The following is a 19,248-nucleotide window of genomic DNA, read 5'->3' on the forward strand; positions in this document are numbered from 1 at the left end:
AGACAGACATACTTTACGGACCCTGAGGGAAACTGGGTTTCATTACAGCCGCACCAACCAAGAATAGTGTAGAAATATAGCAATATAAAACCATAAATAATTAAATAATAATAAGTTAATCATGCCAAGTGGAAATAAGTCCAGGACCAGCCTATTGGTTCAGGGTGTCTCACACTCCGAGGGAGGAGTTGTAAAGTTTGATGGCCGCAGGTAGAAATGACTTCCTATGACGCTCAGTGTTACATCTCGGTGGAATGAGTCTCTGGCTGAATGTACTCCTGTGCCTAACCAGTACATTATGGAGTGGATGGGAGACATTGTCCAAGATGGCATGCAACTTGGACAGCATCCTCTTTTCAGACACCACCGTCAGAGAGTCCAGTTCCACCCCCACAATATCACTGGCCTTACAAATGAGTTTGTTGATTCTGTTGGTGTCTGCTACCCTCAGCCTGCTGCCCCAGCACACAACAGCAAACATGATAGTACTGGCCACCACAGACTCATAGAACATCCTCAGCATCGTCCGGCAGATGTTAAAGGACCTCAGTCTCCTCAGGAAGTAGAGATGGCTCTGACCCTTCTTGTAGACAGCCTCAGTGTTGTTTGAACAGTCCAGTTTATTGTCCATTCATATCTGTAATATTCTGTAAATCTGTAAAAGTATCTGTAAAAATAATCTGTAAAAGTATTTGTAATCCTCCACTATGTCCACACTGACCCCTTGGATGGAAAAGGGGTGACCGGTACCTTAGACCTCCTTAGTCTTTTTCACATTAAGTGCAGATGATTCTGCTCGCACCATGTGACAAAGTTTCCCACCGTAGCCCTGTACTCAGCCTCATCTCCCTTGCTGATGCATCCAACTATGGCAGAGTCATGTCACTATATACAACCCTGAGATTCATTTTCTTGCTGATATAAATAAATCCATAATAATTGGGAGGCAGGGTGGAGATGGCTCTCTACTAAAGGAGGTGAGAAGCACTCCTTCCCTCCTCTAGCTTGCAAGTCACCCTGGGGCAAGGTGTAGATCCCAATCAGGGTCACATGAAGCCACGGGAGCAGGTGGTGGATGGTCGTAGGAACAGCTGGTGCTTATCACTGACGCCAGGCAGACAATCTCTGAGGAGTATTGATAATGACTGGGGTCACCTGTCTTGTAAAGACACTGCCCAGAAGAAGACAATGGCAAACCACTTCTGTAGAAAAATTTGCCAAGAACAATGATGGTCAGGGAAAGACCATGATCACCCACGTCATGTGACACAGCACACAACAAACAAATGGAATAATAACCATGGAAGGCTCAGTGAAAGACCAGGCAATCTGGGCATTCAGCCAGTGGGCAAAATACAACAACTGTGTAAATACAGAAATAAAGAAGTTATAATCATAATAAATAAATAAATAAATAAGCAATAAATATTGAAGGTGGGATGAAGAGTCCTTGAAAGTGAGTCTATAGGCTGTGGGAACTTTTCAGTGATGGGACGAGTGAAGGTATTCCCTTTGATTCCAGAGCTTAATGATTGAAGGGTACCAACTGTTACTGAACCTGGTGGTGCGAGTCCTGAGGCTCCTGTACCTTATTCCTGATGGCAGTAGCAAGGAGAGGGAAAGACAGGTGTTGAACAGTGGTAGCCATCTTGACATTGTGCACGGTAGATTTTGTCTCACAAATTTGATTGAGTTTTTTTTTTAAGAATTCAGGAGGAAGGTTGATGAGGGGAGAGTTGTAGATGCAATATATATATGGACTTCCATAAAACTTTTGATAAGGTTCCACATGGTAGGCTTTTCTGGGAGGTTAGATCAAATGGCAGCCAAGCAGAGTTAGCAAACTGGATTTAAAAGTTTCTGGATAGTGGGAAACTAGTGGTACCACAGGGGTCAGTACTGGCCCCATTGTTATTTGTGTTATCTCCAAATCTTTCATTCTTAGGTTAGACTGCTTAATAGCTAATTTCTTTGCAGTTTTACATTTAATTATCTGCTTGTATTTTATGCAAGTTTAATATGCCTCTAGTGGCTTTCCAAAGTATAATTCTGGAAAGTTCGAGAAGCTTCTTTGTTCTGTATTAAGTGAATAAGTGCTTTTTCATTGGTTAACTTGGTACTGCAGTATTGAATAAGTGCTTTCTAATAGGTTAATTCTTATCTATAGATCTAAATGGATTTTTTTCCTTTCCTCTGGGTATAAAATAGCTAAGCACAAAGCTGCCCCATCTTTAATCTTAGCTTTCTCTATCACTGTCTGTTCAACTTTCCTCCGCTCTGTCAACTCCTCATGAAACAACAAGTTTTGTGCCTTGTTTCTGACTTCTAAAAGAACCTTGGATTTAAACATCAGAATCCAATGTTTGTCATATTAACAATTGTTAACATTTTAAAGATTAGCTTTCCAATGACTAAACAATAAAAAATCTGCAGATTCTGGAAATCCGAGCAACACACACAAAGTGCTGGAGGAACTCAGCAGGCCAGGTAGCATCTATGGAAAAGAGGAAACGTTTGTTTTTGAGGGTCTCGGCACGAAATGTCAACTGTCCTCTTTTCCATAGTTGCTGCCTGGCCTGCAGAGTTCCTCTTGTCAGAAACGCGCCACGTTCCCGAATAATGGCCACGAGACAAATTCAAGGAAACAAAGTTTATTAGCAGTTCTGCGGAGCTGGGTGCCTTCCTAGAAGGGAACCCCGAACCTTACAGGGCAGCAGGTTTTATCCTTCTTCCTTACCCCTCCCCTCCCTGACTCGGGAGGTACATAGTCTTAGATTCAGTGTTTTCCCATTCCATATTTGGAGTTTTTTTTTACACATTTCTGTAAAACAATAGTCCATATCTCAGGACTTCAATGATTACAATCTTCGCATATCTGCTCTGTTTTCCACAAGCAGTTAATCTTGTCAGGCGCTTCTGCTTTCCTGCTTATCAGACATAATTAAATCACATTTGTTTACTGACTTTAACCCAGACATAATTAAATCACATTTGTTTTCTGCACTGACTTTTAACCTCTTCCAAGCCCACGCACATCTTAATTTACTTCAACTCTCACACTCCAGCATTTTGTGTGCGTTGTAAAGATCAACGTTATTTGACACAGTGAAATGTGTCGTTTGTGTCAACGACCAACACAGTCCAAGGATTGTGCTGGGACAAACCCTCAGATAGCGCCATGCTCCCAGCGCCAACACTGCATTGCCGAATTTCGCTAACCCTAACCACATGTCTTTCGAATCTGGGAGGGAATGGGAACACCCAGTACCAACTGCTTACAGGCAGCAGCAGGAATCAAACCCCAATGGAAGGGGGGAGTTCGGGGTACACACTCCAGTCCTCATTCAGGGATCAGTCGTGCAACGGGCTTCGACATCTCCAAGGAACTGTCTTCGTCCAACACATCGATACAATTACAAAGAAGGCACGCCAGCCACTTCACTTCATTAGGTGTTTGAAGAGAATTTGGTTTGTCTCCAAAGACTCCCGCAAATTTCTACAGATGTACCGTGGGGAGTACTGTGACCGATTGCGCCAACATCTGGTGTGGAGAGGCCACTGCACAGAGGCTGCTGAGGGTTGTAAACTCGGCCAGCTCCATCATGGGCACTACCCTCCCCACCATCGGGTCACTCTTCAACAAGCAATACCTCAAAAAGGGGCACCCATCACTAAGGACCCTCACCACCCGGAACGTGACTTCTTCTCCTCAGGGAGGGTGTACGGGAGGGGAACAAACCAGTCAGTGTTTCCAGAACAGCTTCCACCCCTCCACCATCTGCTCCCTGATCGGTCCATCAACCTGTGAACACTATCTCCCCACTCCTTTGTTGTTTTACCATTTATTTTGGTAACTTGTAGTAAGTTTACGTCTCTGCACCGTAATGCCGCCGCAAAACAAGTCCCAGCATCGTACGATCCGGGAATAAGTCTGATGCTGATCCCTCTCTCACCAGAACTCCAGCGCAAGGTCCCCAGAATTCCCAAAGATGCAGCAGGAGATGAGGAAACTCCAACACCCTCCCAGTATTGGAGTATAAAAGTTGCATTGTTTGCTGTGTAATCAAAACTACGTAGTCAGCTTTGAGTTTGCTATCTGCTATGCATGTATCCAATTTAGTAGGGGAATGAAATCTTAAGAATGTAGAAGACAATGGTGTGTTAATGAGAGGTAGCTAAGAGATGTAGATTAGAACATGATTAAGTCAATGGGTAGAAACAATAGTGGCGGGTGTACTTGTGATACGCGATTGGATATGCTAATGCAACTAAACCAGGAGATTGCTATAAAAAATGCTATGTACAAGGATCGGTGGGCAATCGGCGACTAGTTCAATGACTGTCTCAGCTTTGATTTGCAAATTAAAGTTTAACCCTTCTTGAAGAATCTTCTGCGTCTCCTGGTCGTTTGTGGGGCACGAGAAACCACGACACCAGGAAGTTTCAAATACAGGGAACGCACAAAGAAAAGGAAACACACCTTTCTCTTTCGTCCCTGTTGACCTACTCTCAGTGTGCCTGGAGTTCATTAGGACTCTGAGGACATGTGGTATCTCACCAATGGCTTGAGCAAATTTCTACAGATGTATCACAGAGAGCAATCTAACGTCTTTATTGTCTGGTATGGGACACTGCACAGGATTGGAAAGAGCTGCAGGACATTGTAAACTCAGCCAGCCCCATCATGGGTGCTAGCCCTCCCAACATGGAGGACACCTTCAAAAGGTGATGCCTCAAAAAGGCAGCATCCATTATAAAGGACCTCCATCACCCAGGAATACCCTCTTCTCACTGCTACCATCAGGGAGGAGGTACAGAAGCCTGAAGCCACACACTCTTCCCCTCCGCCATCAGATTTCTGAATGGACATTGACCTGTGAACACTCCCTCACTATTTTTGTTTACTGGACCTCACTGGCTCTCTTTTTGCACTAGCTATGCAGATATTTCTTACTGAAATTAAAAGTTTTTAAATATATTGTGTATTTGCTGCTGCAATACATTAATTTCAAGAATTCAGTCAGGGAATGGGGACTTTGCATTTTATTAGCTGAGGAATGTTACAAACGCTACATTTTACAACACCAGGATTGGCTGGTGTGGAGGAATCAGACTGCACAAAGATCCAGTTAAAAATGCTGTCAAACACCAACAGAAGAAGCCGCGTTAGTGGTCTCAGCCGTCAGAAATCTGTTCAGGGCAGAGCCTGTGCTTTCTTATTGCTCGGTTATGTCGAGGCTAGGTCAGAGTAATTCTATCTAAAAGTAGAGGGGTTTAAGGGAGGGGATTTGAGGAGGAATTTGTTTCTCACCCAGAGAGAGGGCGGAATTGGAATGAATTCAAAATGCTGGAGGATCTCAGCAGGTCAATGGAGCAAAATGAACAGTCAATGTTTCGCACTGAAACCCTTCGTCAGGATTGGAGAGGAAGTGGGAAAGAAGCCAGAATAAGAAGCTGGTACTCCTTCCCCATCCCCCCCCCCCACCCCGCCATATCATTCTGGCTTCTTCCCCTTCCCTCTCCACTCCAAGTGAAGGGCCTTGGCCTGAAACGCCGAATATTTATTCCCCTCCACAGATGCTGCCCGACCTGCTGAGTTCCTCTTGCATTGTGTGACTTCCAGCATCTGCAGACTTTCTCCTCTGTTTATGTGTTTGTGTTTATTTCACATGTGGGAGAGTCACAAACAGGAAGATGACATTGTGGGGCATCCCCTCTAATTGAGGCAGTGTTCTGGTGAACCTTGTCAGCACGCTCCCCACGCCTTCACATCCTTCCCTAATGAGCACTGTGTACTACACTCCAAGTGTGCCCTGGCCAAGCTATGAAATAGCCAAGACGTGACTCTGCTACTCTGACAGTCACGATGAAGGCCAAGTACCTTTGTTACCACCCCGCCTACTTGTGTGGGCACTTTTGGGAAGCTCAGGACTTGGACCCCAAGATCCCTCTGTGCATCAGTGCTGGTTAGGGTTCTTTCATCTTTGGGGCGTGAGGTTTCCCACGTCAGCAAACTGGAGAGCCGATGGCACGCCAGGCATTGCGAGCCTGGGTTGGGGGCTGTAGATAGAGACCCGGAGCCAGCCTGCCCTGGTGTTAGAGGACTGCTTGTGTGCAAGTGGGTAGGAGGGAGGGAGGGAGGGGCTGCTTCTGTTGTTGTGGTTTTCGTCTTTGCTTGTGTGTTGTCGTGCTGACCACTGTGGGCATGCTACACCGGCTCCGTAATGTGAGGTGACACTTGACCCTTAGGTTGTGTCGGTTGTTAACACAAACACACTGTATGTTCCATAAGACCGTAAGATACTAGAGCAGAATTAGGCCATTTGGTCCATCGAGTCTGCTCATGGCTGTCTTACTATCCTTCTCAACCCCTAGTCTTGTCTTCTCCCTGTAACCTTTGACACCCTTACTCATCAAGAACCTACCAACCTCCAATTGAGATATACCCAATGACTCGGCCTCCACGACAGTCTGTGGCAATTAATTCCATAGAGTCACCCCCCACCCCCACCGCCGGCTAAAGGAAAACTCCTCCTCATCCCTGTTCCAAATGGACATCCCTCTCTTCTGAGGCTGTGTCTTCTGGTCCTAGACTCTCCCACCCTAGGAAACATCCCCTCTGTCTAGGCCTTTCAATAGTAATAGGTTTCTATGAGAACCCCTCATGCTTCTAAACTCCAGCAAGTACAGGCCCAGAGCCATCAAACGCCTCTCATACATTAACCCTTTCGTTCCCATGGCCATTCTCATGAACCTCCTCTGAACTCTCTCTCTCCACTGTCAGCACACCCTTTCTTAGATAAGGGCCTCAAATGTGCTCATAATACCCTAAGAGCAGTTTCTATGTACATGGGATAAATAAATGAATCTTGGATTTTGGGGTGACTGTCCCACAACAAAAGCTTCGTGCCCTAAACAAGTGGAACCACTCTCTCTAAATCCACACTGTCAGCATCTTCCATGGTTTCTAGGCCCTCCATGTGGTCGTCGTCCCTGACCCAACGTCCTTGGTGTGCGCATAATGGACGATCTAACCTGGACCCACAACACCTCCTCATTGGTCAAGAAGGCCCAGCAGCACCTACACTTTCTGAGGCGTGCAAGCCTCCCCGGCCTCCCTTCTACAGGAGCACCACCGAGAGCCTCCTGTCTGCCTGCACCTTGGTACGGTTCAGAAGCTGAAAGGCGTCAGAGTGCTAGACCCTGCAGAGGACAGTGAAAACCACCGGGGCTCCCTCCGCCATTCCTGCCTTTTCCCGGGAGCGTTGTATACAAAAGGTCTGAAGCGTTGTTGAGGATCCCTACCCCACAGTCTCTTTAACTCACTACCACCCTTCATCAGTTCTACAGATTCACCACCCTCTGAAGAAATTCATCCTCAACTCTATTCATCTGCATTTTGCCCTGGCGTCTCCAGCCTGTGGGCCCATACTTGCTGTCTTTCATTTTGGTCACCCAAACCAGGGCAAGTGCTGGACAGTAAGTGGCAGGGCCTTGTAGAGTGTGTGGAAGCGGGAGACCTGGGAACACGGTGTCCTGAAAGCAGAGAGGCAGAGGGTGGTGAACACACTGGCCTTCATTGGTTACAGAGCTGAGTTCAAAAGCTGGGGCCTGACGTAGCAGCCATACTGGCTGTTGTGTGACCACACTTGGAGCATTGTTTACCGTCTGTTCGCCCAGCTATAGGAAGGATGTTATGAAGCAGAACAGATTTATGAGCACGTTATCTGGACTAGAGTGCTTGATTATAAGGAGAGTCTGGGGCGTATTTTCCCGGAGTGTAGGAGGCTGATGGGGTCGTATATCTCAGAAAGACCATAGGACATAAGAGCAGAGCTAGACCATTTGCTCCGCCATTTATCATGGCTGATCCCTTTCCCTCTCAACCCCAATCTCCTGCCTTCTCCCCCATCCCTCCATGCCTTGACTAAACAAGAACCTATCAACCTCTACCTCAGGTGTACCCAGTGACTTGGCCTCCACAGCTGCCTGTGGCAATGAATTCCACAAACTCACCACCCTCTGACTGAAGATATTCCTCCTCATCTCCGTCCTATTCTGAGGCTGAGCCCTCTGGTCCTAGACTCCCTCACCAGGGGACACATCCTCTCCACATCTACTCTTTCAACATTAGATCGGCTTCAACGGGAACTCCCATCCCCTCATTCTTCTCAATTCCGGTGAGCACAGGCTCAGAGCCAACAAACGCTCTTCACACGCCAAGCTGTTCAATCCTGGAATCATTCTCGTGAACCTCCTTTGAGACCTCTCCAATGTCAGCACATCCTTTCTTAGACAAGGGGCCCAAAACTGCTCACAATACTCCAGTGAGGCCTCACCAGTGCTTTATAAAGCATCGATGTTACTTCTTTGTTTTTATATTCTAGAAGCAATATAAAATCCCGAGGGGCGGAGATAAAGTGGACGGTCACAGTCTTTATCCCAGGGCGGTAGGGGGGGGGCTAAAACTAGAGGTGGGGGGGGAGATTTAAAGGGGACTTGAGGGACAACTTCCACACCGAGGGTGGTGGGCATTGGAATGAGAACATAACACAGAATAGGCCCTTCAGCCCACAAGATTGTGCTAAACCAGTTAAATTAGTAATCAAGTGGCCAGCTAAACCAATCTCTTCTGCCTACATATTGTCCATAGCCTTCCATTTCTTGCACATTCATGTTCCTGTCTAAACATCTCTTAATAGTCTCTAAAATATCTGCCTCTATCGCCACGCCAGGAGCGTATTCCACCACTCTCTGTGTTAAATACTTGCCTCTCACATCTCCTTTGGAATTACCACGCTTGCCTTAAATGCATGCCCTCGGGTACGAGCTGACAGAGGGTGTGTTAGGGGCAGGCACATGACACTTAGGCAGGTACGTGGACAGGAGAAGGTTTAGAGCAGGGGTTCCCAACCTGGGGTCCACGGAGTTAATAGTAGTGGTTCATGGCATTAAAAAAAAGGTTGTGAACCCGGGTTTAAAGGGAGATGAGCCAAACGCGGGCAAATGGATCTGGCCTGAGTGGGCATCTTGGTCACTGGAAGGGCTTGCTGCTGGGCTGAATGTCTCTACACTGTCTGGACCAAGGGAAGTTGCGGGGAAACCCCTTTATCGAGGGAGGGGTGGGAACGTGGAATCCACTCCCAGGGAGCTCAACTCAAAAGAGGGAATTCATTCTATCACAGGAGATTCCGCAGGTGCTGGAAATCCACAACAAAACACACACAACGCTGCAGGAGCTGAGCAACTCGGGCAACATCAATGGAGGGGAATGAAGAGTCAACGTTTCCGGCCGAGACCCCTCGTCAGGACCTGGAAAGGAAGAGGGGAAGAAGCCAGAATTAGATGGTGGGGAGGGGGAGGAGTACAAGCTGGAAGGTGATAGGTGAGACTAGGTGATGGAGAAGGTGGGTGGGTGGGGGATGAAGTGAGAAGCTGGGAGGTGATAGGTGAGACTAGGTGATGGAGAAGGTGGGTGGGGGATGAAGTGAGAAGCTGGGAGGTGACAGGTGAGACTAGGTGATGGAGAAGGTGGGTGGGTGGGGGATGAAGTGAGAAGCTGGGAGGTGACAGGTGAGACTAGGTGATGGAGAAGGTGGGTGGGTGGGGGATGAAGTGAGAAGCTGGGAGGTGATGGGTGAGACTAGGTGATGGAGAAGGTGGGTGGGTGGGGGATGAAGTGAGAAGCTGGGAGGTGATGGGTGAGACTAGGTGAGCAAATTATTTGAAGGGAAGGTTGTATAAACGTGGTAGGAGATGGGGAATGGGCTGGGCTAGGCTTGGATGCATGGTGACCAGCAAGGAGCCAGTGGGCCAAATGGCCTGTTTCTCTGACCTGAAGGTGTGCCTAGCAGACATAGGTGGCTGAGTAGACAAGGTAGCAGATGGGGAAAGGGTTGGCCTAGGGTTAGATGCATGGTTGTCAGCAGGGACTGCCTGAATCAAAGTGAGAAGATGTGTGCAGCAGGCAGTAGATGGGCTGAATGGCCATCTTGTGATTTTCACTTTCATCGGTTCAGCAGAGCCGCAGCGAGGAAATGTAGAAGCAGGAGAACGCTGGGAACACGGGCTCGGTGAAGGTGGTTTGGAACGTGTGCAAGTGTTTAGGAGCGTCATCGACCTGGTAGAAGGAGATGATGCCGGCCTCGTAGTCCAGCTCCACCTGAAACCTGCTGTGGGTGGGGTCGCTGACGATGTCGGTGTGGTTGCCATGGTGGCTGGCGGTCAGCGAGCCGTGGCTGAAGTGGAGGCACCAGGCTTTATCGCTGTTGGTCAGGTCGGAGCCGTGGCCTTCCCGCGGGATGCTCCCATAGGCCACCCCAAGGCCCCAGGCGATGCCCTCGGCCTCCACCAGCCAGGTGTGGTAGCCCGACGTGAAGCTCTGGCAGCAGAGGATCTGCCGGTGAGTACGGAACCTCTCGGGATTGGACGGGTAGGGCTGCAGGTCGTACCCGAACATCAGCGACCGCGCGTCCTCCGAGATGGTCAGAAACCAGTAGGCCGTCCTGGGGTCCAAAGTGAGGCATGCCCATTCACCTGGAGCGACAGAGCCAGAGGGGTGGGGAGAGAGACACAGGAGGGTGAGAGAGACGAGAGAGAGTGTGGAGAGGTGGGGGGGGGGAGAAGAGAGACACCTTGTCAACTAATGTGGCCAACAGAATCAAAGACCCCACCCATCCCAGTCACTCTCGCACCTCCCTGTCCCACCAGGCAGAAGATACAAACCCTGGAAGCAGGGAGCACCAGCTCCACGACAGCTTCTACCACAACGGTTCAAGGCTACTGAGCCATCCCCCAGTTCAACAGGGTGGACTCTTGACATTATCTCATGGTGTACGGGCGGCAGCCCATAGGTGTTATCGGGCAACTCAGCAAGCCCACAACTTACTAACCCTAGCCCGCATGTCTTTGGACTGTGGGAGGAAATCCACGCAATCACAGGGAGAAGGTACAGACTCCTTGCGGACAGCGACAGGAATGGAACCCAGATTGGTGCTCATTGGCACTGTAATCAGTATGTTACTTGCAAATAGTATTTGCAAGTGTTGCCACGGTTACTCTCACTCACCGATGATGCTCGTTATCACCGAGTGGTAGACCATGGACTTATCAACCAGCTCCTTGGCATACTCCGCTATCAGTTTCATGTTCAGCGCATCCTTGCGAAGGGTCGGAACTGTCTGTTCTCGGATCTCCAAGGCCCTGCAAAGAAGTGTGGAGTCATCAGTTGGCGCCGACTTACCCAGAACACAAGAGATTCTGCAGATGCCGGAAATCCAGAGCCACACACACAAAACACGGGATCGGGTCTGGAAAGGGAGAGGGGTGATGCCAGAAAGAGAAGGTGAGTGGGGAGGGGAAGGAAGACAACCTAGAAAGTGATAGGCGAAGCCAGGCGGGTGGAGGAGGGGGTATGAAGTAAGAAGCAGGGAGGTGATAGGTGGAAAAGGCTAAGAGCTGAAGAAGGAGAAATCTGATAGGCAAGGAGGGTGACCATGTATATTGGAGGGGACATGACAGTCACGTGCCCATTACCTGGTCGAAAGTCACACCACCTGCCAGTCAAGGTTTGACCCCTCTTCGCCCAGCAATGCACACCTCACCATTGGCCCCTTTAATTAGGCTTGTACTTGGCCTCGGGCAATTGGCCTCTAATCAGCTTAACTCGGCTGGCACCAAGCCATTCCCTTCCCTGTGAATTACCTGGGTGGGACTCAATAGCCCTGCTGCAGTATAAAGGAAGCCCCATGTGCTTGACCCGCTCTCTTTTCTGCTATCTCCGAGGGACCACCCTGCTGTGGGTGAGCTGTGCATTGAATAGGGTTGGAGTGTGAGTATTGTCCCCAAGCAGAAGAGCCATGCCTGCACAAAGTCAAGGGTGGCGGGTATCGTATTGACGTGTGTGTGTGTGTGTGTGTGTGTGTGTGTGTGTGTGTGTTTGTGTGTGTGTGTGTGTGTGTGTGTGTGTGTGTGTGTGTGTGTGTGTGTGTGTGTGTGTTGTGCGAGAGTGTGTGTTGTGCGAGTGTGTGTGTTGTGCGAGAGTGTGTGTTGTGCGAGAGTGTGTGTACGTACGTACGTACTTCGGTCCCATGTGATTTTCCCACGTTTGTTATTAATTGTCTGCGTGTGTTTTATTGCCGATCCGACTACTGTAAGTTGTGTGTGTGTGCGTGTTGCTCCTGTTGCCATTTTCCCACATTTGTCTTCTGTAAATAAAATCCTTCACTACCAAGGCTGCATGTCCAGAGTCCTTGTCCGTGAGACCTCACCCACGACACCATGGGAGAAAGGGAAGGAGGAGAAACACGAGAGAGAGGTGAAGGGAGGTGAGTCAGAGTGGGGGATGGAAAATAGAGGTGGGGGGGAAGAGAACTGGAAGTTAGAGAAATCGATATTCATGCTATCAGGTTTGAGAATACCCGGACAGATTATGAGGTGTCGCTGTTCCAATCTGAGTGTGGTCTCACTGTGGGATTAGAGAAGGTCGTGGACCAACATGTTGGAACTCTTGTAGAGCACCTAGGCCAGCATCTAACAAGTCCAGCTCCTCTCCCAAGTCTCTGCCTCAGGACCTCTACCATCTCTTTGACTTTTAACTCAGAACCTATCCACAACAAGTCAGGAAGCAGGAAGGCCAACTCAGGCCTTCTGATGTCACCCCCACCTCACTGCATGACCCAGGAACCACTTTCCCCTCCCCACAGGAAGCTCTTCGCCACCCCTCCCGCCCGCATCAGGCCATTCTGCCTCCTCCATCAGCTTCTTCATTACCTCAATGACCGGGACCCCTCCAGAATCCCACCCCTCTTTCCCAACCTTGGAGGGCCAATGGAGGTCACCGAGGGTTTCAGCACCAGGTCCCAGGTGGCCCAGACTGGATGTGAAGGGTGCTGGACCCTGCCCTCAAATGAGTACAGGGCATCCCTGGATTTCACCAGCATCTTTAAGCTAACTTTGTCCATGAGTCGGAAAAATACACAAAATCACTTGCTACTCGACTTTAAGGAACAGTGTTGATGAGGGACAATTAAGGAGGTGAAGGCCACCCATTTGAATTCTTCTTCCTACTCCCACGGTCTCCTCTACATTCACGGTGAGGCCACACTCAGACTGGAGGAATAAGACCTTACATTTCATCTGGGTAGCGTCCAACCAGACAGCATGAACATCGACTTCTCCAACTTCTAGTAATTTCTCCCCCCTCTCTCTTTCTCCAGTCCCCATTCTGGCCCCCTTCTCTTCTCCTCACCTCCCTCTGATACCCCTGTTCCTTCCCCTTCTTTCATGGTCCACTGTCCTCTCCTATCACATTCCTCCTTCTTCAGCTCTTCACCTCTTCCACCTATCACCTCCCAGCTTCTTTCTTCATCCTCCCTCCCTCACTCAGCCATCTTTGCCCTCGCCTGGTCTCACCTATCACCTGCTAACTTGTACTCCTCCCCCCACTGCCCCCCAACCATCTTATTCCGGCTCTTCCCCTTTCTTTTCCAGTCCTGATGAAGGGCTTCAGCCACAAACACTGACTGTTTATCTCTTTCCATGGATGCTGCCTGATCTGCTGAGTTCCTCCGGCATTGTGTGTGTTTCTTTGATGTGCTGTGCTGTTGTGCGTTACCCTTGGTTACCCCCAGGGGGAGGCAAGGGTTAAGATGTCCCACACTCACAGACTGGCTTTGATGCACTTTAAGTATGAGTGGACTCAGTTTAGTAAAGGATCGTTGCACAAACATTAATAGAAATAATTACTTTTGTCAGTTTCCAAAGCAATTGGAAAGTGGCTTCCTGCAGTGAAACTAGCAGCTCGTGTTCTTAAGGAGCAATGGTGTCTGATTACGTAGGGAGGCTACACATGAACAGGCTTCTGTTTTCCCCTAAGAGTGGTTCCCCTTTGAATTTAATAACGGGAGCTCTCAGAGTGTCTTTAAGTTAAGCATTCATAACTCAGAGGGGTGGCCCACTAAGTCATTTAAAATATGTTTAGCCATCTCACAATCCTCTCCCAGTCTGATTTTCCTCTCTATCCAGCATACACTGCATCCATGTGCTAAACTGGGCACCCCCGGGAGCCCTGCAGGAAGTGTGGACGCAGCCCAATCCATCGCAGGGACCAGCCTGCCCTCCACCCTCTCCACTTGCATTTCGCTCTATCTCGGTAAAGCGACCCACATAATCAAAGACCCCACAGAAGATACAATAGCTGGAAAGCACGTAGCATCAGGTTCAAGGAGGGCATTGTTGTCAGACTGCCGATCTGACAAGATTGGCTCTTGTCCTCAACGATCTACCTCGTCATGACCCTTGCCGACCTGCACTGCACATTCTCTGTACCTGTTACACCTTCGGCCCGATCCATCGCAGGCAAAACCCTCCCCAACACTGAGCACCATCGCAGGAAGGCAGCCAGGGACCCCACCACCAAGGCCATTCTCTCTTCTCGCTGCCCTCAGGAAGGAGGTACAGGAGCCTCAGGGCCTACCCCACCTGGTTCAGGAGCAGGCATTACCCCTCAACCATCAGGCTCTTGGACCACTTGCCCCGTCACTGAACTGTTCCCACAACCTACGGACTCGCTTTCAAGGACTCTTCATCTCATGTTCTCTATTTATTGCTTATTTATTTAATTTCTTGTATATTTGCAGAGTTTGTTGTCTTTTGCACACTGGTTGTTTGTCCCTCCTCTTCATTGATTCTATTACGCACCTGGACTTACTGAGTATGCCTGCAAGGAAATGAATCCCAGGGTTGTACATGGAACTTTGATAATAAATTAACTTCGAACTTTCTTGATGAAGTAATGTATGGAATAATCTGTCTGGATGACACACTAAGTAAAGCTTCTCGCCGTATTTCAGTTATAGGCAATCGTAAATCAGTTACCAATCGTACTGAACAACTCCATCAAACTTACTTAGAAAGGAGCTCTTTCGCATCCTGTGTTGGGTAGGGTGGAAGAAAGGCAGAGAGAATCGATGAGAGCACTGCGATTAACAGGTCCATATTTGCTCATTAAAACAGCACTGAAACGCAATAGGAAGAGTGACTGCTTTGTAAAGGGTGCAGGGGAGATTCACCAGGATGGAGCCTGGGTGATCTGTTTCAGTTACAAAGAACCAGACAGGCCGGACTAGTTCACTTGTTTCCCTTGGAGCGAAGAAGACCGGAGGTGTGGGGAGGCGGGAGGTGGGGGGGGGGGGGGTGACAGGCATACAAAGTTATCAAGAAATTCTTTGCACACAGGACTGATGCACAGATCCAAAATGTTGGATGGCAAATTGTAAAGGTACTTCTGGGAGATGAATTTAGCTGATAGTGTCACAGATTATGTGGATATAATTCAATCTTCATTGCAAGTCAATTTTACATTTGAAATTAAGAGTTCAAGAGCCACAAGGTAATGTTACAGCTCTAGAAAACTCTGGTAAGACCACACTTGGAATATTGTGTTCAGTTCTGGTTGCCTCATTTATAGGAAGGATGTGGAAGCTTTAGAGAGGGTGCAGAGGAGATTTACCAGGATGCTGCCTGGATTAGAGAAGGTGCAGAGGAGATTTACCAGGATGCTGCCTGGATCAGAGAGGGTGCAGAGGAGATTCACCAGGATGCTGCCTGGATTAGAGAGGGTGCAGAGGAGATTCACCAGGATGCTGCCTGGATTAGAGAGAGTGCAGAGGAGATTCACCAGGATGCTGCCTGGATTAGAGAGGGTGCAGAGGAGATTCACCAGGATGCTGCCTGGATTAGAGAGGGTGCAGAGGAGATTCACCAGGATGCTGCCTGGATTAGAGAGGGTGCAGAGGAGATTCACCAGGATGCTGCCTGGATTAGAGAGGGTGCAGAGGAGATTCACCAGGATGCTGCCTGGATTAGAGAGAGTGCAGAGGAGATTCACCAGGATGCTGCCTGGATTAGAGAGGGTGCAGAGGAGATTCACCAGGATGCTGCCTGGATTAGAGAGGGTGCAGAGGAGATTCACCAGGATGCTGCCTGGATTAGAGAGGGTGCAGAGGAGATTTACCAGGATGCTGCCTGGATTAGAGAGGGTGCAGAGGAGATTTACCAGGATGCTGCCTGGATTAGAGAGGGTGCAGAGGAGATTCACCAGTATGCTGCCTGGATTAGAGAGAGTGCAGAGGAGATTCACCAGGATGCTGCCTGGATCAGAGAGGGTGCAGAGGAGATTTACCAGGATGCTGCCTGGATCAGAGAGGGTGCAGAGGAGATTCACCAGGATGCTGCCTGGATTAAAGAGGGTGCAGAGGAGATTCACCAGGATGCTGCCTGGATTAGAGAGGGTGCAGAGGAGATTCACCAGAATGCTATCTGGATTAGAGAGGGTGCAGAGGAGATTTACCAGGATGCTGCCTGGATTAGAGAGCATGTCTTATGAGGGTAGGTTGAGTGAGCAGGGGCTTTTCTCTTTGGAGTGAAGGAGGGTGAGAGGTGACTTGATAGAGATGAACAAGACGATTAAAGGCAGAGATCGAGTGGACAGCCAGAGACTTTTTCCCAGGGTGTAAATGGTTAAACAAAGGGATATAATTTTAAGGTGATTGGAGGAAAGTATAGCGGCGATGTCAGAGGTAGGTTGCATGGAACAAGCTGCCGGGGTGGTGATACACCTAGATACCGCAGGAACATTTAAGAGACTCAGATAGACACGTGGGTGATGAAAACTGAAAGCTATGTAGGAGGAAAGGGTTAAATTGATCTTAAGAGTAAATTAAAAAGTTGGCACAACATTGTGGGCCGAAGGGCCTGTACTGTGCTGAACTGGTTCCACAGTTTGTGGACTCACTCTTAAGGGCTCTACAACTCATGTTCTTGATATTTATTGATGACTTTGATTTTTTTTGTATTTGTAGTCCTTTGCACATTGGGGGCCTGTCTGTCTGACATAATGCAGGTTTTCATTGATTCTATCGTGTATTTTGTATTTACTGTGAATGCCCACAAGGTAATGAATCCCGGGGTAGTACACGGTGACGTGTATGTACTCTGATAGTAAATTTACTTTGCTCTTTGTTCTAAAGGTGGAGGTACCTGGATGAAGGTGAGAGGGTCTGCCTGGGACAGGTCCTGGGCCCTGTCGTCGATCTGTTGAATCAGATCCATCTTCTGGTCCAGCATCTCCGAGCACCTGAAAGTGCTGGTCAGCAAGCGGTCGCCCTCCTCGTCCACCTTCTCCAGCAAGGACGACTCCCCCTCCTCTAGGCTCTTCCGCCACTCAGCAAACTTCTTGGACAGGTTCCCTTTCAGCCGGGTGATCTGCATCTGGAATACCAAGAGCAGCGGCCCGTCGTTCAGCCTGGTCCGTGATCGGGGCGGGGGTGGGGGGAGGACGCTACTTCCCCTCATGAGGAGTGGGGGGGGGGGAGATAGGGCAGGGAGGGTGGGGGAAGACCAGAACAGAAGCCTCGACCCCAGACTTGGAACTGCTGAGAAGCGGCGGCCATCACACACCTCCCAACACCACTGGTTGAGCTTTTCAGCCCGTGACACATGGGTGGGGTTTGGTGGGGGACTGGGGAAGAGGGAAGAAAAGAGACAGGGAGGATGCGGAGGCATTGGAGGGGGTGCAGAAGGTAGGAATTCACACAGTGTCTGGGGGTTACCTTCAGAACAAACTCTCTCTTATCGACATCAACAGAGGAGTGCTGTACCTCCATCAGTCTTTACTGTGGCCTGTCTACATCTCTCCATGTGCACTGTGCGTGTATAGAGCGAGGTAGACCTTTAGCAGGGCAAAGCTTCAGTATCTGTGAGCTGACTGCAGTTCCACAAGGACAGTACCTCCGCCACGGGCAGTCCCAAGCCCGGCTGTGAATTCGGGAGGGTCAGGCGTGCGACGAGCAACCCCATCCCATAAAAACCCGGAGCTACAGAAATGCTGAGAGAAGTTGCCTGGGAGAGGAAGGATCTTTGCTTGGATGACGTGTGAAGACGGAAGGGACGGGGCTGACCAACAGAAGTTGCCTGGGAGAGGGAGGATCTTTGCTTGGATGACGTGTGAAGACGGAAGGGACGGGGCTGACCAACAGAAGTTGCCTGGGAGAGGGAGGATCTTTGCTTGGATGACGTGTGAAGACGGAAGGGACGGGGCTGACCAACAGAAGTTGCCTGGGAGAGGGAGGATCTTTGCTTGGATGACGTGTGAAGACGGAAGGGACGGGGCTGACCAACAGAAGTTGCCTGGGAGAGGGAGGATCTTTACTTGGATGACGTGTGAAGACGGAAGGGACGGGGCTGACCAACAGAAGTTGCCTGGGAGAGGAAGGATCTTTGCTTGGATGACGTGTGAAGACGGAAGGGACGGGGCTGACCAACCTGCGGCCCAGGCCTGAGGACTCTGCCGAGCTGCAGTTAGTGGCCCACGTCCCAGCTCAACCTGCTTATGGAAGAAGAAGGGGGGGGAAAGAGTACAGGGGCAAACTTTTGCCCTGGAGTTTTATGAAGTTATGTAATTTAGTGATACAGTGCTGGACAGGCCCCTTTGGACCAGCGAGTCACACCACCCGCTGATTTAACCCTTGCCTAATCACAGGACAATTTACAATGACCAATCAACCCACTAACCGGTATGTCTTTGGGTTGTAGGAGGAAACTGGAGCACCCGGAGGAAACCCACGCGCGCACAGGCAGGACGTGCAAACTTCTTACAGAGGACGCTGGAATTGAACTCTGAACTCTGATGCCCTGAGCTGTTACAGCACTGCACCTACCACTATGCTACCGTGGCGATGCTGCTGAGCGAGTATCCAGGCACGAGTTCACCTTGGCCTACTCTTCACGTTCAGGGACAGATCAACCATCAGGGTCCTGAACCAGAGTGGATAACTTCACTCATCACGACACTGAACTGATCCCGAATCCCATCAACCTGCAACCAAGTCATAGCTCCTCATACACCTCCCATCCAAACGTCTGTAGTCCATGCCAAATTATTATTCTGCCTGGTCCCATCAACCTGCACCTGGACCATAGCCCTCCATACCCCTCCCACCCACTTCTCAAACATCTACACTTTCAATCCCCTCAAAATTCCAATAAGACAACCATCATTCTCCTAAATTTCAAAGCAAAGGAGTTCGATGACCAATGGTGTTCTGCATAGATCTGCTCTGGAAACTCTACTCTTTGTAACTTTTATAAATGACTTGGACGAGGAAGTGGAAGGGTGGGCTAGTAAGTTGCTCGATGACACAAAGGTTGGAGGAGCTGTAGACAGTGTAGAGGGTTGTTGGGACACTG

General features: G+C 49.3%; 1 protein-coding gene across 1 annotated transcript in view; it reads right to left on the bottom strand.

The window, feature by feature from the left end:
- Positions 1–5,028: 5,028 nt before the first annotated feature.
- LOC140732427 (E3 ubiquitin-protein ligase TRIM7-like) overlaps positions 5,029–19,248 on the bottom strand; it is a 20,581-nt gene continuing 6,361 nt past the window's right edge. The window contains exons 3-6 of the mRNA XM_073055060.1: positions 17,041–17,271; positions 14,909–14,931; positions 11,069–11,202; positions 5,029–10,536 (exon numbers count right to left, since the gene is read on the bottom strand). Coding sequence (XP_072911161.1) covers positions 10,016–10,536; positions 11,069–11,202; positions 14,909–14,931; positions 17,041–17,271 — 909 coding nt within the window. The 3' untranslated portion in view covers positions 5,029–10,015. The remainder of the gene's footprint in view (positions 10,537–11,068; positions 11,203–14,908; positions 14,932–17,040; positions 17,272–19,248) is intronic.

The sequence above is a fragment of the Hemitrygon akajei genome, chromosome 8 (genome assembly GCF_048418815.1).
Source record: "Hemitrygon akajei chromosome 8, sHemAka1.3, whole genome shotgun sequence".
Classification (NCBI taxonomy): domain Eukaryota; kingdom Metazoa; phylum Chordata; class Chondrichthyes; order Myliobatiformes; family Dasyatidae; genus Hemitrygon; species Hemitrygon akajei.